Below are 17,536 nucleotides of genomic sequence, written 5' to 3'. Positions count from 1 at the left end.
TAGGGTGAGATAGGTGCCTGAAAATGGTGTAATAATAAAAATAATAATAATAATAAAGAGAAAAACAAAATAACAAAAAGAAACAAAAGAACAAAAATATTGTAAGCTGACCTGGATGTTTTTGTGATGGAAATGGAAGGCACTTCTTATATGACAGTTCTTTTAGTTGTTTGTAACACTGAGTGGCATGGATATTGGCATTGGCATTGTGGTCTTTGTCCACACAAATAGATGTGGAACTATTGGCAGAATGGCCATATATTGCTGAATTCTGGACAAAAATAAGACTTTTCTTAAAAATTATGAAAAGAGTTAAGAGGGCTGAAACAGGGACACCATGGCAGAAAGATGTCAGCAGTCAGATGTTGCTTTTATTTTGCTGAAGAGTAAGGACTGCATGAAGGATCTGTAGCTGAGTATATACGAGCGCATCCTTCACAAAAGTCTGTTACAGCTTGACATGCTCCTTTACTGCTTCACATTAAGGATAGGAGGAACAGACATCTTATGTAAGTTAAAAAGTTTTTGCAATGAAAAGATACCAGTGAGGGAAACATAGATGAAAATCTTAGAATTAAATGACCACCAATATGGCCTAACGTTAGCCAAGTAGACCTGCACCAACCTGCTATCATGAGAGTCACAGATGCTGGCCCCAAGATAGAGGAACCAACTGTGAACATCTGGTAGAGAATGTAAAGCCTGGAGATGGACGAGTTTCTCTTCACTGTCTCAGCGCCACTGCAATTCAGAACCACAACCACAAGAGCTAATATCAATATAATGTACATTTTGTAGTAATCAACAGACTGAGGAAATATATGTAGAAGTAACTACATTCCAAATAAAAATAAAGATTAAATATGTCAACCTTTGATTTCATGTTTATATAGAAATATAAATAAAACCTGTGCAGAAGGTCCAATGTATTGGCCAGGGTAGAGGGTCCCCATCGTCTCCTCTGGTTGTAAAACTCTTTGAACTCCTGTGGTGAGTTGGTGTATGCATCTGATGCAGCATTGTATTCAACACGCCATCCTTGTTGCAGTAACAAAGTACACAGCCAACGATCCTCCCCTAGAAAGGTGAACATGCACAAACAAGGCAAAAAGATGTATGTAAAATGCATGTGAACAGGAAGGAGAAACATGAACAGACAAAACTGAATCTAAAATGTGTGCCAACCTTGATCATATTGCACATATTCCGCAGCTCTTGTAGCAGTTGTCGTGTATCTCTTTAAAACATTATCATCCATTAAAGCAGACCCTCTAAACAAGCTGAAACACCCTGGACTGCACAGCACAGAGCCAAATACATGCTCTGCTGTCTTCTGTAGCCAATGGCCAACTGCATATTCAAACTTCTGGTACCACACCATAGGACCTGGGATGGCATACAGGGTGGGGAGCAAATTCATGTAGTCATGGAGACAAAGTGAAGAAACAAAGGGGCAGAGAAATTAGAGATGATCTGCAGAAATGAAAATAAACACTTTAAATGTGGCATTCATGTAGCCATGATGGGACCTCAAGCCCTGAGATGCTGACACAGAGACACACATCAAGTTGTAAGGTCTTTTTTGGTGTTAAATATCAAACTGCTGTGGATTTGACAGTGTTACAGGAGCTTCTTGGGGCCTCTCAGTCCATGCTCCAGTTTGCAGACTGGTTTGTGGTCAGCATTTCTGCACTTTCCTGTCCTCCAAGGGTTCATGCTCTTGGTCTCTACAGCAGCATTATTTGCAATTACGATCTTCTCACACCATGCCCATGCAGTCCTCCTGTGATGGTCCCTGATTCCACCACCCACATGGACAACAACTATGAAGACTGATGCAAGCCAGGTATGGAGACCACACTCTCAGTGTCTTTTGATGCCAATGGATGACAGAAGGGATGCCAAAAGCAGCGCACAAGGATGTGGGAGGAAGGTAAACAGGAGAGAGCAGAGATGCTCACAAATAAATTTGTTGGAAGTTCAAGTCAAGTCTCAAGTCTCTGGTCACAAGTGCAAGTCAAGTCTTCAGTCTCATGGTTGAAAAGAACAATACTTGCAGACAATATAGCTCTACAAAGCTAGTAACAAGCTAACATTAGATAGCTGATGTTGAGCTAAACCAAGTGTCGACTGACTGACTTGTCTGGGTGTGTTTTGAGGTGCCTGATAAAATAGATGTGGTCAATCCAGCCTCTTTTAATTTCATACTGCTCACCTTGTATGATGCCATTAGTTTGTAGAGGCTTTGTATTTTGGGGGTTTTACACAGCATGGAACAGGGGGTCAAAGGGTCACTTCAATAGATTGGGCTAAAGAATGCATGGTATTTGGTTTTTAGGGGTCTAGTGTTTTATTGGTGTAGTGTTTTGTGGTTCAGAGGCTTGTAAATAACTGCCAACAATTTGTTTTAGTGCTGGTAAAGGCCTGATGGTAGAGGACACCTGGACAAACATGTGGGGTCTTTTTCCAATATGAGTCCACCCCTTTTTGTCAACCTATATAACCCTGAATCTGCAACAGAACAACAGAGAATTCTGTAAAGACTTCTCTCCGGGCACCCGTGATTAAACCTGAGATGCTTCATCACTTATTTCTGAGAATTAGCAACTCTCAAACTTAATGAAATTTCCACGACAGTATGAAATCATAATAACCAAATCTGATAACAAATAGGACCAGACTTGCCAGAACGTTTGCAATAGTCATGACACTAATTCAGTTTACTGCAGCTTAGAGTCACCAGTGGCAAGGCACACAACAAATGGGTTGTGCTTACTAACAATAGAGGGCAACAATACACCTTTGCTGTGTCTATTCTGCCATCCATTTACCAGAAGAAAAAAGTAAATATACAACTAGTTAGAAATTTACGTTAATGCACTGAAACAAAATAAATATAGCGTGCATTCAGAAAGTATTCAGACCCCTTTTACTTATGCATTTTTTATGTTCCAGCTTGATTCTACAATTCTTTTGATTAGTTTTTTTCTCAATAATCTACACTCATTGCCCATTAATGACAAAGTGAAAACAGAATTTTAAAAAATGTTTGTAAATGTATAATGGTTGTCTTCAACAACACATGAAAATTAGCTCAGAAACCTATTTCTCTTGATCATTGCTGAGATGTTTCTACACCTTGATTGGAGTCCACCTTTGGTAAATTAAATTGATTGGACATGATTTGGAAAGGCACACACCTCTCTATAGAAGGCCTCACAGCTGATAATGAACCAGAGCAGAAACCAAGCCATGAGGTCAAAGGAACTGCCTGTAGAGCTCAGAGACAGGATTGTTAATAGGCACAGGGCTGCACTGAAGCTGCAAAGGTTTCTGCTCCACTGAAGGTTCCCAGGAGCACAGTGACCTCCATAATATTCAAATGGAAGATGTTTGGCAAACCAGGACTCCTCCAAGAGCTGAAAAATCCTGGTTTGCTGAGTAGTCATGGAAGAAGGGCATTAGTAAAAGTGGGGACCAAGAACCTGATGGTCACTCTGACTAAACTTCAGAGATCCTTTGTGGAGATGGGACAAAGCTCCAGAAGGATAACCATCACTGCAGCCTTCAACTAATCTAGACTTTATGGTAGAATGGCTAGACGGAAGCCTCTGTGCAAAACACATGAAAGCCCACTTGAAGTTTGCAATAAAGCACCTGAAATACTCTCAAACTCTGAGGAACAAGATTCTCTGGTCTGATGAAACCAACATTGAACGGTTTGGCCTCACATCTAAAAATTATGTTTGGAGGAAACCAGGTACATCTCATCAGCTGCCCAATACCATCCCAACAGTGAAGCATGGTGGTGCCAGCATAATGCTGTGGGGGTGTTTTTCAGCAGCAGGAACTGGGAGACTGGTCAGGGTTGAGGCAAAGCTGAGTGGAGCAAAGTACAGATGGCTGCCAAAGGTGCTTCAACTAAGTACTGAGTAAAGGGTCTAAATACTTACGAAATGTGATTTTTTTCTTTTTAATAGAACAATTTCTAAAATTCTGTTTTCACTTCGTCATTATGGGGTGTTGAGTGTGAATTAATGAGAAAAAAATGAATTTAAACAATTGTAGTACCATGATGCAACATAACAAAATTGAAAAATTTTTGACTGGGCTTTCCAGTCAAACTTATTATTAAACTTTCATCCTCAGAATAGTTATAACTCATTTGAGAGCCTCACTCTTAGTCTCTCACATACAAACTGGAAAACACAAAAACCAGTTCTACTTGTCATTTTGTACCGTCCACCTGTTCCTTACTCAGAGTTTTTAACTGAATTCCCTGACTTCCTGTCTGATTTAGTGCTTAGATCAGATAAAGTCATTATAGTGGGAGATTATAACATTCATGTAGATGTTGAAAATAACAGCCTCAGCATTGCATTTAATTCTATATTAGATTCAATTGGTTTCATTCAAAACGTTAATAAACCCACCCACTGTTTTAATCACACCCTTGATCTTGTTCTGACCTATGGCATCGAAATTGAACATCTAATAATTTTCCCCCCAAATCCTGTTTTGTCAGATCATTCTTTAATAACTTTCGAATTTAAAATGATGGATCATGCAGCGTCTGGAAGAAAATTCCACTACAGCAGATGTTTATCTGACAACGCTGTTAATAAATTTAAGAAAATGATTCCATCTTTATTTACATCTATGCCAAGTATAAACATAATGGAGGGCAGCTGCCTTAATCCTACTCCCTACCAAATTGATCATGTTGTTGACAGCGCTGTAACCTCACTGCGTGAAATGCTTGATTCTGTAGCCCCTCTGAAAAAGAAGTTAGTGATTCAGAGAAGACTAGCCCCATGGTATAATTTACATGTTCGTACCTTAAAGCAGGCATCACGAAGGCTGGAAAGGAAGTGGCGTTCCACAAACTTAGAGGAAATTTTTCTAGCCTGGAAAAACAGTCTACTAACATATAAAAAAGCTCTCCGTAAAGCCAGAACTGCATACTATTCATCACTAATCGAGGAAAATAAGAACAATCCCAGGTTTCTTTTCAGCACTGTAGCCAGGCTGACAAAAAGTCACAGCTCCGTTGAGCCCAGTGTTCCCTTAGCTCTCAGCAGTGATGAATTTATGAGTTTCTTTACAAATAAAATCACAACTATTAGAGATAAAATTCAGCAGATGCTTCCTATACCTGCAATAAATGAATCTTTTACTACAGTAGCTCTTGAATCATCTGTAGGACCTCAGTTATGTTTAGACTGCTTCTCTCCTATAGATCTCTCTGAATTTACATCAGTAGTTGCTTCATCGAAATCATCAACGTGTCTCTTGGACCCCATCCCGACTAGACTGCTTAAAGGCACCCTGCCATTAATGAACTCATCTTTATTGGACTTGGTAAATTTATCTCTAGTATCAGGCTACGTACCACAGGCCTTTAAGACTGCAGTAATCAAACCTTTACTCAAAAAGCCTAGTCTTGATCCAGGTGTCTTGGCTAATTATAGACCAATATCCAACCTGCCATTTATTTCTAAAATCCTAGAAAAAGCTGTTGCTAAGCAGCTATCAGACCACTTACACAGGAATGAACTATTTGAAGATTTCCAATCAGGATTTAGAGCACATCATAGTACAGAAACAGCACTGTTGAAAGTTACCAACGATCTTCTCTTAGCCTCAGATAATGGACTTGTTTCGATACTTGTCCTCCTAGACCTTAGTGCAGCATTCGACACCATTGACCACAACATCTTATTACAGAGACTGGAGCATGTGATTGGTATCAGAGGAACAGCGTTAAAGTGGTTCCAATCCTATTTATCGGACAGATTCCAGTTTGTTCATGTCCATGATGAACCTTCCACACGAACAAAAGTTAGTTATGGAGTTCCACAAGGTTCTGTGCTAGGACCGATTCTGTTCACCCTGTACATGCTTCCTTTAGGATATATCATTAGGAAGCACTCTATTAATTACCACTGCTATGCGGATGACACTCAGTTATATCAATCTATTAAACCTGTTAACACAAATCAGTTAACCAGACTTCAAGCCTGTCTAACTGACATAAAGGCTTGGATGACCAGTAACTTTTTACTTTTAAACTCGGAGAAAACAGAAGTCATTATATTTGGGCCTAAAAATCTCAGAAATAACTTTTCTAAAATTATAGCTACTCTAGATGGCATAGCCCTGGCCTCCAGCACTACTGTAAAAAACCTTGGAGTTATTTTTGACCAGGACATGTCCTTTAACTCACACATAAAACAAATTTCTAGAACTGCATTCTTTCACCTGCGCAACATTTCCAAAATTAGGAACACCCTGTCTCAAAATGATGCAGAAAAACTAGTCCATGCGTTTGTTTCCTCAAGGCTAGATTACTGTAACTCATTACTATCTGGATGTCCTAATATCTTAATAAAAAGCCTCCAATTAATCCAGAATGCCGCAGCCAGAGTCCTGACACGAACTAGCAAGAGAGATCATATTTCTCCTATATTGGCTTCTCTTCATTGGCTCCCTGTAAAATATAGAATAGAATTTAAAATCCTTCTTCTCACATACAAATCCCTTCATAATCAAGCTCCTTCATACCTTAAAGACCTCATAGTACCATATTATCCCAATAGACCACTTCGCTCTCAGAGTGCAGGCCTACTTGTGGTTCCCAGAGTTCTCAAAAGCAGAATGGGAGGCAGAGCCTTTAGCTATCAAGCTCCTCTCCTGTGGAACCAGCTCTCAGCCTGGGTTCAGGAGGCAGACACTCTCTGTACTTTTAAGGCTAGACTTAAAACCTTCCTCTTTGACAAAGCATATAGTTAGGGCTGGCTTCAGGCAACCCTGAACCATCCCTTAGTTAGTTATGCTGCTATAGGCCTAGACTGCCCGAGGACCATTGGTGCACTGAGCTCCCCTACCCTACCCGCCCCCCCCCTCCCCCTTCTCTCCGACCTCATGTATATTCCACCATTGAATGTTACTAACCTTGTGCTCTCTCTCTCCCCTAGTTTGTGCTCTCTCCCTCCCTCCCTCTCTCTCTCTCTCTCTCTCTGTACCTTCTGCAGGTGTCCCTGGTCCTGGAGCTGTTTATCGCTGATGTGCAGTTACTGGCCCCACCAACTTGCAGTGTCTGTTGTTTATTGTTGCTGTTCTTTTCTCTCTGCTCTATCCACTCACCCCAACCGGTCGAGGCAGATGGCCGCCCAAACTGAGCCCGGTTCTGCTGGAGGTTTTTTTCTTCCGTTAAAGGGAGTTTTTTCCTCTCCACTGTCGCCAAGTGCTTGCTCATAAGGGAATTGTTGGGTTTTTAGTTTTAGTTTTTGTAAAGTGCCTTGAGATGATTTGTATTGTGATTTGGCGCTATACAAATAAAATTGAATTGAATTGAATTGAAAAAAAATTAACAGGGTCTGAATACTTTCTGAATCTTCTTCTTTTCCTTTCTGTTGCTCCCTTCAGGGGTCGCCACAGTGAATCATCTTTGGTATTCGCATGTTTGATTTAACTTAAATTTTACATCGGATGCCTTTCCTGACACAACCCTCTGCATTTACCCAGACTTGTGACCGGCACATGAAGACACTGGATTGTGCCCCCTTGTGGTTGCATTGAATACTTTCTGAACGCATTGTATATATAAACATTGTTCACCACAGCTGCCTGTGGTTGGTAATTAGACTGACTGGCTGCCTAATGTCCACTGCTGTTAGACATGGGGACCATTCTCGGTGTTGTCAGCCATGTTGTCTTCTCGAAGCAGGACATGACAGCACTTTCACAATAAGAGTCTACAGTTATTTAGAGCAAGTGACTGAACCTTTCTCAAGTATAATGAACACTCAAATACTGTTCAAAGTATAGTGACTATTTAAACTTAAGACTAAGCTTTTAGTTGAAGGTCAACTCAATGCAGCACAGCATCTTGTGCTTTCAAAATAAAAGCCTTTGTTTAGGATTATTTCAAAATAAAAGCTTGTTTTAAAGGTTGTTTTAAATGTCAGCCATGGTGTCTCTCGAAGCAGGCCAGGTTTGAGATATTACATTTTTGTAAAGTATGATGAATATTCAAAATAAAGTTCAGATTCTAGTATAAGGTCCCATGAGTTTCCTGTAGCACTTTGTCCTTTCAAAATAAAAGCTCTTTATAGCATTTTCTCAAATTAAAAGTCCTGAAAGACCCCTCACTACAAAGGTAACTTTTCTGACACCTCCTGCTTAAAACCCAAAAAGTGAGAAGGAATTCATAGTTCATAGTTCTCGATTATTCCAACTGTGTCAGGCAATTCAAAACATGCTTCAGCTGTTTAGCAGCCAACAACAAAATTTGCCTTAGAATTTTGCAGTAGTCAGCAATCCCAACGCAATTTCTTCAGAAATTGCATCGTCTAGTTTCATTAAATTGCAGCAGTTTTTATTAGTGCGATTGCTGAAATCAAGAAATATTCCTACACGCTTACAGCTAAAAACATGCTTCCAACTCTAAAATGTTATGCATATTGAAGAGAAGTGTGGTCTTACTTTTAATGCTGATATTTCTAATAGTTGATTTTATATGAATAGTATTATTATTATTATTATTATTATTATTGAATGACGGTCTATGGAAGTGTGCACAAAAACTTTTTCTAAAAAACTGTATAGGCTACAGTGATGAAACTTTGTACATAGATACTCTGGCAAAGTGCTTCACATACTGGAAAATGATCTCTACAGCACTCCCCATGTGGCCAGTGCTAGTGAGTGCCTCACTAAAATCTTTGTTTCCATGCGTTCCTTGGATCATTCTGCAACTTTTTCTAATTGGGACCATCCACTTCCGTCTGACTAGATTTTCTGCTATATTGAATTTTTCGTGAAACACTTTTACCTTTCCCTTTAGTGCATAGTTCATGCAAACTCCTTACAAACTGGTACACACCCTATTTGGATGCCCCTGAAAACAATGGTCCCACCCACTCTTGAAAATTCCTGTTGTTAGCCATTTAATATTAAGTGTGCAGATATTTAGAATTCCAATGGCATAACTTCTGAATAAAATTAGCTATGCAAACCAAACCTGTTAAGTAGTTGCAGGATTTCTACTCCCAGCCATGCTGTAGAGCAGGGTTATTCAACTAAAATTTAAAGAGGTCCAGTTAGAGAAAATTTCTTCAAGCAAAGGTCCGGAAGATCATAATGTCTAACTAGTTAGTGTGATATAGATTTAAGTAGCCTAGTAGTTTTATCAACATCTGCATGTAATCAATACCTGACTGTCAAATCAAATGAATTCATAATCTTTATGTTGTGTCTTCACATTGGCACTTTTAATAAGTGCCACGGTTTCTGAACATTAGAGACACACTGGTTTAGTGTTCCCAGTAAGATGTATGAACAGAAATGAGTCTGTCCATTCCGGATTAAATGCTCTATTTTCGCTGTTCACTTTTCTTTTTTTGGGGGGCGCCATTTGTTCCTTATTTCTCTCTTTCTCTGTCTCACTCGCCTGTTTCATTCCCTTTGTTTTCTACATGTATCTCCTTTTTTCTTTTTCTTTGTACCGTCTTTACATGTGTAACTTGCCTCTACCTCTGTTTACACTGTAGAGAGTCGTAATGTTTACCGCCTGGAATGCACAGACTTGATTGGCTGAGTGGTATCACGTGGGATGGCTCAACTCGCATGCAATTGGTCTGTGCGTTTCCACTACCGTAAAGTCTACAAAAGCCAGTGGAAATAAAAGCGCCCCATTAGGTTTTAAATCATAACCTTCTCTTTTGGCTGTAGTTCCGGGTCCGTATGGGGCAGCTTTTGGGTCCGCACCCGGACCGCGGTCCGCCTGTTAGTGACCTAGGCACTAGGGGGAACTACAAGTAAGAATTATGTTTTCACTTTTATATCTCAAAAACTATAATGGGCACAGTTGTGAAATCTGGTACATAGCTGACTTGTGCTGACATTCTGAACATACTAAAAATTGACAGCTGTCATGCCCTCATGTGGCTACTTATGTAACTACAACTGTTGAATCTAGAGCCAGGTTTACTGATGTAAAGGTCAATATTCAATGTAAACCTAGCCACTGACACTCCCTATGACCGCATGTAAACAATATTGAAGCCTGATACTATAGTGGCACCTGCTGTAGAGTTGAAAAAATTATTTGGCAGACTTGGTTTGAATGGTGATCTCAATGTGATGATCCCTACAGCGCCATCATGTGGGCATGTAGAAGATTGCAGTCCTTTAAAATCCTTGTGTAGTTAGTACCTGACAATCTTGAACATGCTCCAACTTCTGAAATGATCAGTATGTAAAATTCCCAGATGTAACAGTGTGAAAAAGTCTATAATGTCGGTAAATGTGACTGCTTCAAGGTTTATTTGTCTTTAAACCAGAACCGGTGTCTTCCTTATTCTATGTGTTAACTGTTTGATCTCATGGTGTAAACCACTCGAGCTACAATGTTCTGTAGGGATGTTGGCTGAACTGAGGTATAGTGGGACATTTCTCTTTATTGTCCAATCCACACCACCGCATATTTTACAATTTCATGGTCATATTATAAAATTGTGTATGTTCATTTAAATAATGTGTATTTTTCTTAAAATAATTTGTTATTTTTATGATGTCCTATTTATTTATTTAATTTTGGAGACTTCACGGGGTTCCATAAATATTTTCCTTAATTTATTCAAGGCTAAGCTCAAAATATATGGGGCTGATGCCCTCAATGATCTCCTGCCTAAGACAAAGGCAGGTTTATTTGTGCAGCACATTTTGTACAAAATGGAAATTCAAAGTACCTTACATAATGCAAGAAAGGAAACATGTCAACAATTTAAGCATAAAAATGAGGTGCAAACACATAGAAATTGTTTTTTTTTTCTTCCTTTCTGCTGCTCCAGTTAGGGGTTGCCATAAACCATTTGATCCACATGACTGATTTGGCACAACTTTTACACCAGATGCCCTTCCCAAACCTTTCACTTTACTTCAGGTCGACACTAAGACTGGTTTGTGCAACCTCAGTGGGTGATTCTAGCATCCCCTGGTCTTCCACAACGGCTGATGGGATGGGAGACTGCCTGACGGTTAGCAGCCAACATATAAAATAGTTTGACATTTTAAAAAGTGTGTACTTACCCATACCAGTAGGATGGATTCTACCACATGCTGCACCTACATTTTCATACATCCTCAACCTGTCAATTAAAACCATGTTTAATTACTGCATTTAAAAATGTTTTAGATACAGAAAACTCTGAAAAACAAGTTGTCAGTCTTGACCAATGATGGTAGAAATAAATTAGTTGTCTGTCACTGACCTGTCTACAAGTAGAATAACAGCTTTAGGATGGAAGTCAGTGTCTCCATCCAGTGCCAAGATATAGGTGTTGTCATCTGAAATGAATTTTCTCTTGTTGTCATTATCGTACTGAGGCAACAGAAAAATCTCACCATCCAAGGAGATCAAACTGGCTCTACAGGGGTTATTCTGGCGCTGGACGAAACAGGTTGGATATTTTACATGTTTAAATATTTTACACAGACACTGTGTGATATTAATACGCACACATTTTTCAAAAGTCTTACTGTGATTTTCTGAGGGTTCTTGATGATGTAGCCCTTCCAACCGAGAAGGTAATACATATACATAATCTGAAAGACACATACATTAATGTAAAATTTTAGCAGAACTGAAGTATGCATTTAAATTACCCGGGAGACAGAGAAATTGTATTTAAATAAACACATTTAAAAAAGACAATTTAATTAATAATAATTCATTAATTAATAATAAAGATAATCAGTACTATAAAGCATCCAATTACACTTACTGTAAACATAGAGATACTGTAGTACAACATTATGCTTAAAGCGCATACTCACTTGCGTAGCCCATTGTCAATATTCATAATTTATTTAGGGAAATAGATTCACTTTGCAGTAATAACAATGACTGTAGAAGAAGTGGACATAGTAAGCCCACTTATATGTGTTTGAATCCATATAGGAAGCAGCTGTTGGCTCCATCAAGCCATGGCTCCCATTGACTGCCATTGAAAAATCAGCACCAATTACTAAGTCACTAATTTTGCCACAGTAATCATTGTGGCTTTTTCATCTTTGTTTGAACATGCTCTTAATATTCCTGATTTTTTATGTTGATATTTGCTCCATAACACAAGATATTAAGGTAAAGGCCTCCTTTAATCCATATCACCTTGTTCCACCCCTATGTTGGGATGATTGACAGTTTCTTTACCCACACATTATGGCTTTAGGCTACCCGCCCCTCCATCCTGGAATGGATTTGCCGTTCTCTCCAGTATGTTCAACAAGCTCGCTGCTGATTGGCTCAGTGGTCAGCATGTTGTGGTCAGCAACTTTCTCTAGATGTTGGCTGTGTCCGCATGTCCTCCCTAATCACAATATAGGGCCCTATACATTGACTATGCCATTTTGTAGTGATGTTTGAATCGCCAGTAACTGGAAAGTAGTTCCCTCAAAATCTCCCACAATGCATTGTAAAAAGTAGTGAGCGCTACACGATCTGTACTGGAAACACGATTTGTACTGTGCATGTGCGAAATTGACGCCACTTCCTGTTATCACCAACGTTTTAGAGTTATGGTCTCAACTACCAGATTTGTTATGCCCATATGCTCGGTTAGAAACGTGGTGGAGAGTGACGAATATGTGTGACAGCGGTATGGACATTTTATGTACGACTTCAAAAATTTCTGGATCGTTGGAAGGTGAACCGGGTGTCTTCGAATTTTACCATCAATGAAATGAAATAAACATATATACACATCTGTATTTCCCAAATTGTGTATAACAAAGTTAAACAACTCTAATTTTAATTTTCCTATTTATTTATTTTAATGAAGTACATTTGTGCCACATATTAACCTTCGCAAATTTTACCAAAAATTGACTGTGTAGTTATATCTTATTAACACTTTAAAACAAACAGGCATTAATGCTGCCACAATTTAACAAACCAGGAAATATCACGAAGCAGCCTAAAGCCAAATATAGACATAATAAAATATTGATATAATAAACCAAATAAATGTATTAAAAAAAAGATTAAACTGCGTTACAGAGGTCAGATCTGATAGAGAGGGTAAAACAACAGCAGTCAGTGCAAATACTCGAAACTGCCATAATTTGTTTCGACTTATTTCAGAGAGGAAGTAGATACTTTTTCGCACATGCGCAGTACAAATCGTGTTTCCGGTACAGATTGCGTAGCAGCGATGGGCACTAGATGTGCATAATAGACCATGTGTGGATGAAAAAATGGCGGAGTAGTGCGAAAATTAGTACAGTAGCATACAGCATAAATCACAATTTCGAATGAATTAAAATTCAATTTTATTAGAGCATAGATACTAAAATATGCTTCACAAAAAATGCAAATGAGAATGTACACATGAAAGAAAAATACATGTAAATTCTTGACAGGTTGACATAACATATTGTAGCTGAAAATGGATGAACAGATGGTTAAGTTACACCTTTTAAGAAAATATCCGGGATGTGATAAATTTTCATCACTTAATTAATAAAAATAATTTGAGTTTGAAACAGGAAGTCCACCGAATGACATCTACATGTGCCGCCGACCAGTGCTATGTCATAATCGGCAACAAAAAAAGAGTAGTGGGTGAGTGTCTGAAACTGTTAGCTGAGGCTGGGCACACACTAGATGATTTTAAAATTTTAAACGATTTTAAAAACGTGGGAGAACACAGACATAATTTTAATAATATAGCCGCAAGCGGCGATAAGCTGCCCTTGTGTCCCCCCCCCCACCCCCCCCCCCCCCCCCCAAGTAGACCACGCCCTTGAGTGGACCACACGGAGGTCTGTGCCAAATTTGGTACAGTTCTGACAAAGTAAGTGCAAGTACATAGGGGGCGCTATTGCATCTATAGGGTGTGGTCCAATTGGCTTTTTGATGAGGATGCCCTGAAGGATGCTTGTGCCAAATTTGGTACAGTTCTGACAAAGTAAGTGCAAGTACATATGGGGCGCTATTGCATCTATAGTGATTTTCTTAAGTCACATGGGTTCAGGCCAGTGGGCTCTACAATTCATCAATTGGTCCGACTGACATCTGACCATGCGTTTGTGAGTTATCACAATTTGAAGATGGCGAAACATAGGTCAATATCTGGGGTCTGGCAAGGGAAAACCGTGAAAGCTAACAAAAAAATTTGGATAACTTTAGCTTCCCCACATGTCTAGATGATGCTCTAGAATCAGCTCAGTCGGTCAAAAGCCCTAGAACGGGTTCGCTCAAGTACGAGGTGTTCAAAAACTGGACATTTTGCAAAATTCCCATTGGAAATTGTATGGCAAGATTTGGTCATCGCCAAGGCAACAGCCTTGAAAATAGAGCATGGGTCTGATTGGCTTTTATGATCAGGATGCCTTAAAGGATGTCTGTGCCAAATTTGGTACATTTCTGACAAACAAAATTTTGGCTCTCCATGCATTTTCATCCCTCAGTACAGCTCTCCTTAGGAAATGAATGGTGGATGTCTGTCATCTCCAAGGCAACAGCGTGGAAAATAGAGCATGTCCTCTCATTGGCTATTTTGATCAGAATTCCCTAAAGGATTTGTGTGCAAAATTTGGTACATTCTGACAAACTAAATTTTGGCTCTCCATTCAAATTTTTGCCAATATTCAAATTGCTATAGTGCCTACAGTGATTTTGTTCAATCACCTGGATTCAGGCCCCCGGGGTCTACAGTTCATCAATTGGTCAGATTGTAATCTGACAATGCGTGTGATCTGTGACACTTCGAAGGTGCCAAAAACCTGCGTCAACTTGCCACGCCCGCCAAAGGAAAAGCGTAAAAATGAATTACGAAATTTGGATAACTTTTGCAGCTCCTCTCGTACAGAGGAGGCTGACCAAAAATGAGCTCATTCGTTCAAGTACGAGGTGAACAAAATCAACGAACTCAATGACCTCAAGATAAACTCCCAGCTGGTGGACTTCCTGTTGGTCGCACGACCTCGACATGATAAGCTTTTTTGCTTGGAGAAGAAGAAGAAGAAGAAGAAGAAGAAGAGATGTGCCAGGTTTGGTGACTGTGCGATGACAAAAATGTCAGTGGGGCTCCCATAGGCGCGATGTATTTTCACTTTTGTCGGGGGCGCTGAAGAGCCATTCTTTTGAGCATGTTTATGAAACCCATGCAACTCGCATGCAATTGGTCTGTGCGTTTCCACTACAATAAAGTCTACAAAAGCCGGTGGAAATAAAAGCGCCCCGTTAGGTTTTAAATCATAACCTTCTCTTTTGGCTGTAGGTCCAGGTCCGTATGGGGCAGCTTTTGGGTCCGCCTGTTAGTGACCTAGTGACTAGAGGATTCAACCACTGACAAAATCTCGCCTGGACAGTAGAACCCGCCCATTCTGATAAAAACCAGCCCCCTTCGATAACTTTTCTTGTATTTTCCCCACTTTCCGGCATTTTAGCTAATGTTAGTGTAACCCTACCCAAAATATTGGTTAAGTTACAGTTGGTCACCTTGTCATTATAGGAAATTGCCAAATATGAACTATGCGGTAGAGAAATGTTACTGTCATCCAACAACATAAAATCTCATGAAAATTCTGGACTTTACTATATTTGCTTGGAGTGAATTAGATATCCCAGTTAGGATATGTTTTATTTACTTTATTTATTTTATATCAGATAATGTCGGTTGGAAACCACTAGGTGGCAGAAATCCCCCTAGTTGATGTGACAGTATCACTGTGAAAGTGTAATTTCAACAACAGCATCAAAACTGAGTACAGCTGCAGCAATTGATTGTAATTTTCTTTTTCTGGCCAGATTTTGTTTATTTATTTATTTTACTTTGGTTTGTAAATTTGTTTTTGTGGGATATTCAAACTGTATAGCCGGATTGAGGTTACCCCGATATTTTTTTTTCTAAGAGAAATATGCTTAAATAATAAGTTGGAACTTGAAAACTGAAAAGTGTGTATCTGAGTGGGATCAATGGTTCCTTCAGCCTAAGAGACAGGTATATATTTTCTCTTGCATCAAGAACCGAGACATAGCGGTTAACACTTGTGATCTTAGACCCTAGAGATTTTTATTTCTTGTATATGGTAAGTAGATTACCGGAATTTGGTTACATTAGAATACACTGTGCAGCAAAATCTAACAGGACAAATCTCAGTATCTCCTTTTTCGCAAATCAAAACAGGATAGGCTATCTTAAATGTAGAGTTGCACAGTGAAGTTCGTGTAAGTTGTGGACGCTAAAATAAAGTTAGTTATGGAGTTCCACAAGGTTCTGTGCTAGGACCGATTCTGTTCACCCTGTACATGCTTCCTTTAGGATATATCATTAGGAAGCACTCTATTAATTACCACTGCTATGCGGATGACACTCAGTTATATCTATCTATTAAACCTGTTAACACAAACCAGTTAACCAGACTTCAAGCCTGTCTAACTGACATAAAGGCTTGGATGACCAGTAACTTTTTACTTTTAAACTCGGAGAAAACAGAAGTCATTATATTTGGGCCTAAAAATCTCAGAAATAACTTTTCTAAAATTATAGCTACTCTAGATGGCATAGCCCTGGCCTCCAGCACTACTGTAAAAAACCTTGGAGTTATTTTTGACCAGGACATGTCCTTTAACTCACACATAAAACAAATTTCTAGAACTGCATTCTTTCACCTGCGCAACATTTCCAAAATTAGGAACATCCTGTCTCAAAATGATGCAGAAAAACTAGTCCATGCGTTTGTTTCCTCAAGGCTAGATTACTGTAACTCATTACTATCTGGATGTCCTAATATCTTAATAAAAAGCCTCCAATTAATCCAGAATGCCGCAGCCAGAGTCCTGACAGGAACTAGCAAGAGAGATCATATTTCTCCTATATTGGCTTCTCTTCATTGGCTCCCTGTAAAATATAGAATAGAATTTAAAATCCTTCTTCTCACATACAAATCCCTTCATAATCAAGCTCCTTCATACCTTAAAGACCTCATAGTACCATATTATCCCAATAGACCACTTCGCTCTCAGAGTGCAGGCCTACTTGTGGTTCCCAGAGTTCTCAAAAGCAGAATGGGAGGCAGAGCCTTTAGCTATCAAGCTCCTCTCCTGTGGAACCAGCTCTCAGCCTGGGTTCAGGAGGCAGACACTCTCTGTACTTTTAAGACTTAAAACCTTCCTCTTTGACAAAGCATATAGTTAGGGCTGGCTTCAGGCAACCCTGAACCATCCCTTAGTTAGTTATGCTGCTATAGGCCTAGACTGCCCGAGGACCATCGGTGCACTAAGCTCCCCTACCCTACCCCCCCCCCCCCCCCCCCTTCTCTCCCACCTCATGTATATTCCACCATTGAATGTTACTAACCTTGTGCTCTCTCTCTCCCCTAGTTTGTGCTCTCTCCCTCCCTCTCTCTCTCTCTCTCTCTGTACCTTCTGCAGGTGTCCCTGGTCCTGGAGCTGTTTATCGCTGATGTGCAGTTACTGGCCCCACCAACTTGCAGTGTCTATTTGTTGTTTATTGTTGCTGTTCTT

At 39.6% G+C, this 17,536-nt stretch overlaps 1 protein-coding gene across 1 annotated transcript in view; it reads right to left on the bottom strand.

The window, feature by feature from the left end:
• The window catches only part of chs1 (chitin synthase 1), a 67,520-nt gene that overhangs the window by 22,914 nt on the left and 27,070 nt on the right, over positions 1–17,536 (bottom strand). Inside the window, exons 16-21 of the mRNA XM_026294133.1 lie at positions 11,545–11,610; positions 11,277–11,452; positions 11,095–11,153; positions 1,186–1,386; positions 909–1,077; positions 626–741 (exon numbers count right to left, since the gene is read on the bottom strand). Of these exons, the coding sequence (XP_026149918.1) occupies positions 626–741; positions 909–1,077; positions 1,186–1,386; positions 11,095–11,153; positions 11,277–11,452; positions 11,545–11,610 (787 nt within the window). The remainder of the gene's footprint in view (positions 1–625; positions 742–908; positions 1,078–1,185; positions 1,387–11,094; positions 11,154–11,276; positions 11,453–11,544; positions 11,611–17,536) is intronic.

The sequence above is a fragment of the Mastacembelus armatus genome, chromosome 3, assembly GCF_900324485.2.
Source record: "Mastacembelus armatus chromosome 3, fMasArm1.2, whole genome shotgun sequence".
Lineage (NCBI taxonomy): Eukaryota > Metazoa > Chordata > Actinopteri > Synbranchiformes > Mastacembelidae > Mastacembelus > Mastacembelus armatus.
The sequence above is the reverse complement of the archived record's forward strand: the minus strand, read 5'-3'. Positions and strand labels throughout refer to the sequence as shown.